Genomic DNA, 12,260 nt, shown 5'->3' on the forward strand with positions numbered 1-12,260 from the left:
CTACCACAAGGAATAGTTGAAGCAAATAACAGATGCATTTAAGGAAAAGCTAGATAAGCACATGAGGGAGAAAGGAATAAAAGAATATGCTGATAGGGTTAGATGAAGTAGGGAGGGAGGAGGCTCGTGTGCAGCATAAATGCCAGCATGGACCTGTTGGGCTGAATGGCCTGTTTCTGTGCTGTAGTTTCGATGTAACTTGATGACCAGTGTGTCAAAACTGTGAAGATTATAACTTACCAATTTTGCACAAGAAAGTCCACAATGTGCAGGGAGGTGTGATCAGCAAGCTGTACAGCGAGGTGGAGAGCAGTTTCTCCTGGTTCCTGCATATCAGGTGCAGATACACACAGTCAAAATGTTTAAAATAAGGTAGGAGTGCAGCCAGTATCATCACAATTATTAATGAGTTTTAAAAAAATTTCTTTTACTTTTTTTTCTCTCACCAAATGAATCATTTTTGGTGAATTTTCATGCTGATCAAGGTGCAGGATAGCTCTAGGAAATAGAACACTTTCTGATTTAAGGCACTTAGTATCCGCATCAAGTTCACCAGATAGTTGCAAAGTAAAATTCTTTCTGTTTCTTCTATTTCCCACACCAGCTTTACCGTGGCTTCTTTATGATGTGGAGATGCCGGTGATGGACTGGGGTGGACAAATGTAAGGAATCTTACAACACCAGGTTATAGTCCAACAAATTTATTTTAAAATCACAAGCTTTCGGAGATTATCTCCTTCGTCAGATGATTGAATGAAAAGGTTCTCAAATCGCATATCTTATACGATGTTGGGACAGCATCACACCAATCAAAAGGTGTCGTTGTTATTCAAACAAGGGTGTCGTTGACATTCAGCCACCGATCTTCGGGTAAGCGTTCTCCAAGGCGGCCTTCGAGACACACGACAACGCAAAATCGTCGAGCAGAAGTTGATAGCCAAGTTCCGCACCCATGAGGACGGCCTCAACCGGGATCTTGGGTTCATGTCACGCTACACGTAACCCCACCAGCAAAAAGGGGGAAAAAAAATTTATATGTTTTTAAAAATTCTCTCTCTCTCTCTCTCTGCCATTTTAAGTTTCTTTCTGCCTGCCTGTGTAAAAGACACAATGTATATCGAGTGTACTGGGACGTGCTGTTCTCCGTGACTGGCCTGTTTGAATAACAACGACACCTTTTGATTGGTGTGATGCTGTCCCAACATCGTATAAGATATGCGATTTGAGAACCTTTTCATTCAATCATCTGACGAAGGAGATAATCTCCGAAAGCTTGTGATTTTAAAATAAATTTGTTGGACTATAACCTGGTGTTGTAAGATTCCTTACATGTGGCTTCTTTAGGTGAGATTGCCAAATTATGGATAGTTGCATGTTGTGAATCAATGTCCACTGGGAACTGGTTGAGACTTGCCAGTATCCAAACTCTTGTTACTTAGCACCTAACAACTACTAGAAACAAAAGGGCCTTTATTTTGACTGCATAACCTGGATTCAAACCTGGGTTTTGGAGTGACATAGTATAACACACAATTGCACTGGCTTCCATCACAAAGAGTGACAGAAATTGTTCAAGAACATAAAAAGAAATTTTAAAAAATATATAATCTGTAGTATAAAACCATTGTACCACTGAGGGTGTCACACTCCTGTGCAGTACTGAGGGAGTGCTGCAGTTTTGGAGGTGCTACAGTTTTGGAGGTGCTACCTTTCAATACACTGAACCAAGGCCCCATCTGTCTGTTCAGGAGGACATTAAAGATCCCATAGCACGATCCAAAGAGCAAGAAGTTCTCTTGGTGACTTGGATAACATTCCCCTCACAACCAACACAACAGAAAAACAAATGAACTTGTCATTCATCTCATTCCTGTTTGTGGATCTGCTATGTGAAAAGTTGTTGCTGTGTTTGTCTACATAACAACACTCACTGCACTTCAAACAATAATTAATTGTGTATGAAGCAGTTTGGGAAGCTTCTCCAAAATGTAATATAGCATTATACAAATGAAAGTTTTTTTTCCTTCAGTAAACTATTTTGAAGTACAGTCAGTTTGGCCTGATCAGTGACACACTTACGTGGGCAAATGACGGCAGCGATTCACTAAGGTTGACCTTTTCTGCATAGGCTTGTATCAATACAAATATATCCTTGTATTTCACAGCGACGTACAAATTATTCAACTTTGACACAGGTGTACCATTGTTCTGTTTCACATATTGACGATCTACGTACTTTGCAACGATGTAATCTTTTCGCATTGTCCTTTAAAATAACAGAACATCTCGATCAGTTTAGATTTTGGTAAAACAATGTGCAAATGAAAGACTGCTAATACAAGTACTCAAAAAGTTTACTGACACTAGTATTTCACAGCTGCCTGGTGTGGATGTGGTCTCTCTGGTGTAAAAGAGAGGAATTGTAGCTAAAATAAAGCCAATGTATGTATGATGGAATAGAACAATACTGTGGCCCACATCCCCAGCAGATTTCTCTCCTTTCCAGTTACCATGGCTTCCCAGGGCCGCTGTGGAAGGTGTTGGTAGGCCCTGGGAAGCAGCGGTAAAGGCTCAGAGTTTCCCCATTTGAGCGATAAGGCATTATAGTGACCTCTTTACTCAGTCTAAGCTGAGTCCTTCAGTGGCAGCCTTCCTTCTGATCTTCAGGGTGCTTCTGTCGCTTTAAGGTCCCTTCCTACCTTTTCTGGTGCTGCAGCGCTGTCCCCGCTTCAGAACCACCAGAGTTTCCTCACTTGCACTGGCAGACTCCCTCTTGATGGTGGAAATCCCGCCGGAAACCTGACATGCAGATGCAATGAGCCCTGACCCTGGAAATGGGTCGGGTTGAGGCGGATATGATGGAGTGATCATAAAATCATAGAATCATAGAAGTTACAACATGGAAACAGGCCCTTCGGCCCAACATGTCCATGTCGCCCAGTTTATACCACTAAGCTAGTCCCAATTGCCTGCACTTGGCCCATATCCCTCTATACCCATCTTACCCATGTAACTGTCCAAATGCTTTTTAAAAGACAAAATTGTACCCGCCTCTACTACTGCCTCTGGCAGCTCATTCCAGACACTCACCACCCTTTGAGTGAAAAAATTGCCCCTCTGGACCCTTTTGTATCTCTCCCCTCTCACCTTAAATCTATGTCCCCTCGTTATAGACTCCCCTACCTTTGGGAAAAGATTTTGACTATCTACCTTATCTATGCCCCTCATTATTTTATAGACGTCTATAAGATCACCCCTTAACCTCATAAGTCCCATCTGGTGGAACTTTGCGAGGAAGAGGAGAATGCCCCTCCTCAAGTGAGCTCTAGCCCTCAGACAGAGAAATGCCACAGCACATCAGCTAGGTATTATATAAAAACATATCCTTGTAGCTACAGGTTTCTCCAACGTCTCTTAGGAACACTACTAGTGTGGTAGCAAGCATTTATCCTGAGTTTTTTTTAAGAAGAGAAAAAATATTTCTATACTGATTTGATATGGAAGTGTTCTTGCTGTTTTTTAAAAAAAACAAAAGCAAGAATGAAAATAATTATAATTGACAAACCATCTTCCTGTGCAAACTTATATCCTACCACTCTGCGGTGCAGTCCACATGAAGTTCCAGTATGCAGACCCATGCCACCTCAGAAACACATACAAATAAATGAACTGAATTGCACATCTTATGTGTTTTTTGCACGGGATGAAATGATTTCACATGGAACAGTAAAACTAAGGCAGAGTCCTGTGCATGCAAAAACTGCTTCATTTAAAATTAGCTGTACAGGGGGAGGAGGAGAAAGGTCAAGAAAGCGATAGTGATAGGGGATTCTATAGTTAGGGGAGCAGACAGGCGTTTCTGCGACCACAGACGTGTTTCCATGATGGTATGTTGCCTCCCTGATGCCAGGGTCAAGGATGTCACTGAGCAGCTGCAGAACATTCTGGAGGGGCAAGGTGAACAGCAAGAGGTCGTGATCCATATCGGTACCAATGACACAGGCAGAAAGAGGGATGAGGTCATGCAGGCAGATTTTAAAGAGTTAGGAAAGAGATTAAGAAGCAGGACCTCAAAGGTAGTAACAGAGAGGGTAGATGAGGACAATGCAGTTGATGTGGTGTATATGGACTTACAAAAGGCGTTTGATAAAGTGCTGCGTGGTAGGCTTATCATCAACATTGCAGCCATGGAATAAAGGGGGCAGTAGCAACATGGATACAGAATTGGCTAAGGGACAGGAAACAGAGAGTAATGGTGAACACTTGTTTTTCGGACTGGAGGGAGGAGTACAGTGGTGTTCCCCAGGGGTCGGTGCTGGGACCACTAATTTTCTTGATATATATTAATGACTTGGACTTGGGTGTACAGAACACAATTTCAAAATTTGCAGATGACACAAAACTTGGAAGGGTAATAAACAGTGAGGAGGATAGTGATATAATTCAAGAGGCTATAGACAGGCTGGTGGCATGGGTGGACACGTGGCAGAGCAAATTTAATGCAGAAAATGTGAAGTGATATATTTCGGTAGGAAGAATGAGGAGAGGCAATATAAACTAGAGGGCACAACTCTAAAAGGGGTACAGGAACAGAGAGATCTGGGGGTTTATGTGCACAAATCAATGAAGGTGGCTGGGCAGGTTGAGAAAGTGGTTAAAAAAGCATACGGGATCCTGGGCTTTATAAATAAAGACATAGAGTACAAAAGTATGGAGGTCATGATGAACCTTTATAAAACACTGGTTCGGCCACAACTGTATTATTATGTCCCGTTCTGGGCACAGCACTTTAGGAAAGATATGAAGGCCTTAGAGAGGGTGCAGAAGAGATTTACTAGAATGATTCCAGGGATGAGGGACTTTAGTTACGTGGATAGACTGGACAAGCTGTGGTTGTTCTCCTTGGAACAGAGACGGTTGCGAAGGGATTTGATAGAGGAATTCAAAATCATGAAGGGTCTAGACAGAGAGAAACTGTTCCCACTGGTGGAAGGGTCAAGAACCAAAGGACATAGATTTAAGGTGATTGGCAAAAGAACCAAAGGTGACATGAGGAAAAACTTTTTTATACAGCGAGTGGTTAGGATCTGGAATGCACTGACCGAGGGGGTGGTGGAGGCAGATTCAATCATGGCCCTCAAAAGGGAACTGGATAAGTACTTGAAAGGAAAAAATTTGCAGGACTACGGGGATAGGGCGGGGGACTGGGACCAGCTGGATTGCTCTTGCATAGAGCCGGTGTGGACTCGATGGGCTGAATGGCCTCCTTCCGAGCTGTAACCTTTCTATGATTCTATCTCCGGATGACTCCCGGTGCCAAGTGCTAGCGAGTATAGAAATAGGAGGATAGACCAGATGAATGCGTGGCTGCAGAGATGATGCAGGAGGGAGGGCTTTAGATTCCTGGGGCATTGGGACCAGTTCTGGGGGAGGTGAGATCTGTACAGGCAGGACGGGTTGCACCTCAAAGGAGCTGGGACCAATGTCCTCACGGTGAGGTTCACTGGTGCTGTGGAGGGGTCAGGGGGTGGTTAAGCTAATTTAGAATCATAGAATCATAGAAGTTTACAACATGGAAACAGGCCCTTCGGCCCAACATGTCCATGTCGCCCAGTTTATACCACTAAGCTAGTCCCAATTGCCTATAGAATCATAGAAGTTTACAACATTTGGCAGGGGATGGGCACCAGAATGTAGCATTTGACGGAGAAACAAGGTTCCTCAAAGGATTGGGAGAGAAAGATAGCACTAGAACAAGAAATAGTATGGTAGTAGATGGAACCAGGCTAAGAGAGTACAAGGAAGTCTAAGATAGGTTTACAGTGCATGTGTGTAAACCACAAAACGTGTTAAAAAAGGTTGGAGAGCTGCAGGCACAATTAGCCACATGGGAATATGATGTTTTGGCGATAACGGAGACCTGGCTCAAAAAAGGGCAGGATTGGGTACTAAATATTCCTGGATACAAAGTGTTCAGGAAAGATAGGGAAGGGAAGAAAGGAGGGGGGTGGGGGGGTTACAGTATTGATTGAGGAGAATAGTGCAGTGCTGGAGAGAGAGGATGTCCTGCAGGGGTTAAGGGCAGAATCTATTTGGTTAGAGTTAAGAAACAATAGAGGTACCATTACACTACTGGGTGTGTTCTATAGGCCACCAACTAGTGGGAAGGAGGTAGAGGAGCAAATTTGCAGAGAAATTACAGAGGGGTGCAAAAGCCACACAGTAGTGATAACGGGGGACTTGAACTATCCTAATATAAACTGGGATAGTAATAATATAAGGGACAAAGAGGGGGAGGAATTTTTGAAGTGTGTTCAGGAGAACTTTCTTGACCAGTATGTTTCCGACCCAACAAGGAAGGAGGCATTGCTAGACTTGGTTCTGGGGAATGACGCGGGCCATGTGGAGCAAGTGTCAGTGGGGAAACATTTAGGGAACAGCAATCATAGTATCATAAGGTTTAGAATAGCTATGGAAAAGGACATGGACCACGTCAAAGTAAAAATACTCGATTGGAGCAGGGCCAATTTCAGTGGGATGAGAACGGGTAAATTGGAATCAAAGATTGGCAGGCAAAACTGTAATTGAACAATGGGCGGCCTTAAAGGAGGAGAGAAAGGTAGGGCAATTAAAGCCCGAGCTCCTTGGGTGACAAAAGAGATAGAGAGTAAGATGAAACACAAAAAAGGGCCATATGACAGATGTCAGGGTGATGACACAAGTGAGAACCAGGCTGAATATAGAAAGTTCAGAGGGGAAGTGAAAAAGGAAACAAGAGGGGCAAAGAGAGAGTACGAGAATAGACTGGCGGCAAACATAAAAGGGAATCCAAAAGTCTTCTATAGGCATGTAAACAGTAAACGGGTGGTAAGAGGAGGGGTGGGCTGATCAGGGACCAAAAAGGAGATCTACTCATGGAGGCAGAGGGCATGGCCGAGGTACGAAATGAATACTCTGTATCTGTCTTTACCAAGGAAAAAGATGCTGACAGAATCTCAGTAAAGGAAGATGTAGTTGAGATACTGGATGGGCTAAAAATTGATAAAGAAGAGGTACCAGAAAGGCGAGCGGCACTTAAAGTAGGTAAGTCACCGTCCAGATGGATGCATCCTAGGTTGCTGAGGGAAGTAAGGGTGGAAATTGCGGCGGTATTGGCTATAATCTTCCAAACATCCTTAAATACAGAGGTGGTGCCAGAGGACTGGAGAATTGCAAATGTTACACCCTTGTTCAAAACAGGGTGTAAGGATAAACCCAACAACTACAGGCCAGTCAGTTTAACCTCGGTGGTGGGGAAACTTTTAGAACTGAATATCTGGGACAAAATTAGCAGTCACTTGAACAAGTGTGCATTGACTAAGGAAGCCAGAATGGATTTGTTAAAGGCAAATCGTGTTTAACTAACTTGATAGAGTTTTTTGATGAGGTAACAGAGACGGCCGTTGACGGCAATGCGACTGATGTGGCGTATGTGGGCTTTCAAAAGGCGTTTGATAAAGTGCCGCATAGTAAGCTTGTTATCAAGATTGAAGCCCATGGAATAAAGGGGGCAGTAGCAGCATGTTTACAAAATTGGCTAAGTAACAGGAAGCAGAGACTAGTGGTGAACGGTTGTTTATCGGACTGGAGGGAGGTGTACAGTGGTGTTCCTCAGGGATCGTTACTAGGACCACTGCTTTTCTTGATATACATGAATGAGTTTGACTTGAGTTTACAGGGCACAATTTCCAAATTTGCAGATGACACAAAACTTGGAAGTGCAGTGATTGTGATAGAATTCAAGAGGATATAGAAAGGCTGGTGGAACAGGTGGACAAGCCAGAAAAAAGTGATACATTTCGGTAGGAAGAACGAGGAGACGCAATATAAACTGGAGGGCACAATTCTAAAAGGGGTGCAGGAACAGAGAGATCTGGGGGTATATGCGAACAAATCATTGAAAGTGGCAGGGCAGGTTGAGAAAACAGTTAAAAAAGCATACAGGATCCTGGGCTTTATAAATAAAGGCATAGAGTACAAAAGCAAGGAAGTCATGATGAAACATAGAAACACAGAAAATAGGAGCAAGGGTAGGCCATTCGGCCCTTCGGGCCTGCTCCGCCATTCAAAATGATCATGGCTGATCCTCTAACTCAGTACCCTGTTCCCGCTTTTTCCCCATATCCCTTGATCCCTTTAGCATTAAGAAATATATTTATCTCTTTCTTGAATATGTTTAATGACTTGGTAACCACTGCCTTCTGTGGTACAGAATTCCACAGGTTCACCACCCTCTGAGTGAAGAAATTTCTCCTCATCTCGGTTCTAAATGGCATACCCCGTATCATGAGACTGTGACCCCTGGTTCTGGACTCCCCAGCCATCGGGAACATCCTTCCTGCATCTACTATGTCTAGTCCTGTTAGAATTATATATGTTTTGATGCGATCACCTCTCATTCTTCTAAACTCTAGTGAATATAGGCCTAGACGACCCAATCTCTCCTCATACGTCAGTCCTGCCATCCCAGGAATCAGTCTGGTAAATCTTCGTTGCACTCCCTCCATGACAATGATATCCTTCCTCAGATAAGGAGACCAAAACTGCACACAATACTCCAGCTGTGGTCTCACCAAGGCCCTGTATAACCGCACTAAGACATCCCTGTTCCTGTACTCAAATCCTCTTGCAATGAAGGCCAACATACCATTCGCCTTCGTAACTGTCTGCTGCACCTGAATGCTCGCTTTCAGCGACTGGTGTACAAGGACACCCAGGTCTCATTGCACCTCCCCTTTTCCCAATCTATCACCATTCAGATAATAATCTGCCTTTCTGTTTTTATAACCAAAGTGGATAACCTCACATTTATCCACATTATACTGAATCTGCCATGTTCTTGCCCACTCACCCAACTTGTCTAAATCACATTGGAGCCTCTTTGCATCCTCCTCACAGTTCACATTCCACCCCAGCTTTGTGTCGTCTGCAAACTTGGAAATGTTACATTTAGTTCCCTCATCCAAATCATTGATATATATTGTGAATAGCTGGGGCTCAAGCACTGATCCCTGCGGTACCCCACTAGTCACTGCCTGCCACCCGGAAAAAGACCTGTTTATTCCTACTCTCTGTTTCCTGTCTGTCAACCAATTCTCAATCCATGCCAGTATATTCCCCCCAATCCCATGTGCTTTAATATTGCGCACTAACCTCTCGTGTGGGACCTGATCTAAAGCCTTCTGAAAATCCAAATGCACCACATCCACTTGTTCTCCCCTATATATTCTACTAGTTACATCCTCAAAAACTCCAGTAGATTTGTTAAGCATGATTTCCCTTCCATAAACCCATGCTGACTTTGTCCAATCCCGTTAATGCCCTCCAAGTGTTCTGTTATCACATTTTTTATAATGGACTCTAGCATTTTCCCCACTACTGATGTTAGGCTAACTGGTCTGTAATTCCCTGTTTTTTCTCTCCCTCCTTTTTTAAATAGTGGGGTTACATTTGCCACCCTCCAATCTGTAGGAACTGTTCCAGAGTCTATAGAATTTTGGAAGATGACCACCAATGCATCCACTATTTCCAGGGCCACTTCCTTTAGTACTCTGGGATGTAGATTATCAGGCCCTGGGGATTTGTCAGCCTTTAGCCCCATTAATTTCCTTTGCACTATTTTTTCACAAATACTGATTTCCTTCAGTTCCTCCCTCTCACAAGACCCTTGGTTCCCTAACATTTCTGGCAGGTTATTTGTGTCCTCCTTTGTGAAGACAGAACCAAAGTATGTGTTTAATTGTTCTGCCATTTCTTTGTTCCCCATTATAATTTCCCCCCTTTCTGACTGTAAGGGACCTACATTTGTCTTCACTAATCTTTTTCTCTTGACATATTTATAGAAATTTTTACAGTCAGTTTTTATGTTCCCTGCTAGTTTACACTCATACTCTATTTTTCCCCTCTTAATCAATTTCTTTGTCCTCCTTTGCTGAATTCTAAACTGCTCCTAATCCTCAGGCTTGCCGCTTTTTCTGGCAATTTTATATGTCTCCTCTTTGCATCTAATACTATCCCTAATTTCTTTTGTAAGCCACGGTTGAGCCACCTTTCCTGTTTTATTCTTGCTCCAGGCAGGAATGAATAATTGTTGTAATTCCTGCACACGTTCTTTAAATATTAGCCATTGCCTATCCACCGTCATCCCTTTTAGTAAAGTTCCCCAATCTATCAGCCAACTCGCACCTCAGGAGCCTAGTTTCGGATTCAACTACTTCACTCTCCATCTTAATGAGGAATTCTATCATGTTATGGTCGCTCTTCCCTAAGGGACCCCGCACAACAAGATTGTTAATTAATCCTTTCTCATTGCATAATGCCCAGTCTAGGATCGCCTGTCCTCTAGTTGATTCCTCAACTAGAGGACAGGCGATCCTAGACTGGGCATTAGAAAACCTTCACGTACACACTCCAGGAATTCCTCCCCCAGAGTATTATTGCTAATTTGGTTTGACCAATCTATATGTAGATTAAAGTCACCCATGATTATAGTTGTACCCTTCTTGCATGCATCTCTAATTTCCTGTTTAATGCCCTCCCTTACATCTCCACTACTGTTTGGGGGCCTATAGACAACCCCCACCAATGTTTTCTTCCACTTGGTGTTTCTTAGCTCCATCCATACAGATTCCACATTGTGATTTTCCGAGCCAATATCCTTCCTCACTATTGCATTGATTTCCTCCTTTACTAACAACGCTACCCCACCTCCTTTCCTTTTTTGCCTGTCCTTCCTAAATATTGAATACCCTGGATGTTCAGTTCCCATCCTTGGTCACCCTGCAGCCATGTCTCCATAATCGCAACTATATCATAACCGTTAATGTCTATCTGCGCTGTTAATTCATCTACCTCATTGCGAATGCTCCGCGCATTAAGCCTTTAGACTTGTCTTTTTAAGATTGCTAGTCATCTTAGTTTTATTTTGCACTATGGTCCTGTTTGTTTTTCGCCCTTATTTTCTCTGCCTTCCTCTATTGCTTCTTCCCTTTCTGTCTTTTGTTTCTATCCTCGTTTCCCCCTCCTCTGTCTCCCTGCTCAGGTTCCCATCCCCCTGCCATTCTAGTTTAAACCTTCCCCAACAGCACTAGCAAACACCTCCGCGAGGACATCGGTCCCAATCCTGCTCGGGTGTAACCCGTCCCGCTTGTACCGGTGCCACCTTCCCCAGAACCGGTCCCAATGTCCCAGGGATCTAAACCCCTCCCTCCTACACCATCCCTGCAGCCACGCATTCATCTGGTCTGTTTTCCTGTTCCTATACTCACTAGCACGTGGCACTGGTAGTAATCCTGAGATCACTACCTTTGAGGTCCTGTTTTTTAATTTATCTCCTAACTCCTTAAATTCACCTTGCAGGGCCTGATCCCTTTTTTTACCTATGTTGTTGGTACCGATATGGACCACGACTACTGGCTGTTCACCCTCCCCCTCCAGAATGCCCTGCAGCCGCTCCATGACATCCTTGACCCTAGCACCAGGGAGGCAACATACCATCCTGGAGTCACGTTTCCGGCTGCAGAAACACCTATTTGTTCCCCTTACAATTGAATCCCTATCACTATAGCCCTGCCACGCTTATTCCTCCCCTCCTGTGCAGCAGAGCCACCCGTGGTGCCACAAACTTGGCTCTTGCTGCTTTCCCCTGATAAGCCATCTCCGTCAACAGTATCCAAAGCAGTAAATCTGTTTGAGAGGGAGATGGCCCCAGGGGACTTCTGCACTACATGCCGAGTCCTTCTACTCTTCCTGGTGGTCACCCATTTTTTTTCTTCCTGCGTAATCTTTACCTGCAGTGTGACCACCTCACTGAACGTGCTATGAATGATAATCTCAGCATCGCGGATGCTCCACAGTGAATCCACCCACAGCTCCAGCTCCGAAATACGGTTAGTCAGTAGCTGCAAGTGGACACACTTCCTGCACACGTAGTTGCCAGGGACACCGGTCGTGTCCATGACTTCCCACATAGCGCTTCCCTTTCTAAAACACTGGTTCGACCACAACTGGAGTATTGTGTCCCGTTCTGGGCACCGTACTTTAGGAAAGTTGTGAAGGCCTTAGAGGGGGTGCAGAAAAGATTTACTAGAATGATTCCAGCGATGACGGACTTTAGTTACGCGGATAGACTGGAGAAGCTGGGGTTGTTCCCCTTGGAACAGAGAAGGTTGAGAGGAGATTTGATAGAGGTATTTAAAATTATGAAGGGTCTAGATAGAATA

The 12,260-nt window shown here is 43.9% G+C and overlaps 1 protein-coding gene across 1 annotated transcript in view; it reads right to left on the minus strand.

The window, feature by feature from the left end:
* The window catches only part of unm_sa1614 (un-named sa1614), a 214,571-nt gene that overhangs the window by 52,573 nt on the left and 149,738 nt on the right, over positions 1 to 12,260 (minus strand). Inside the window, exons 17-18 of the mRNA XM_068000226.1 lie at positions 2,080 to 2,266; positions 241 to 326 (exon numbers count right to left, since the gene is read on the minus strand). Of these exons, the coding sequence (XP_067856327.1) occupies positions 241 to 326; positions 2,080 to 2,266 (273 nt within the window). The remainder of the gene's footprint in view (positions 1 to 240; positions 327 to 2,079; positions 2,267 to 12,260) is intronic.

This window comes from Heptranchias perlo, chromosome 19, assembly GCF_035084215.1.
Source record: "Heptranchias perlo isolate sHepPer1 chromosome 19, sHepPer1.hap1, whole genome shotgun sequence".
NCBI lineage: Eukaryota > Metazoa > Chordata > Chondrichthyes > Hexanchiformes > Hexanchidae > Heptranchias > Heptranchias perlo.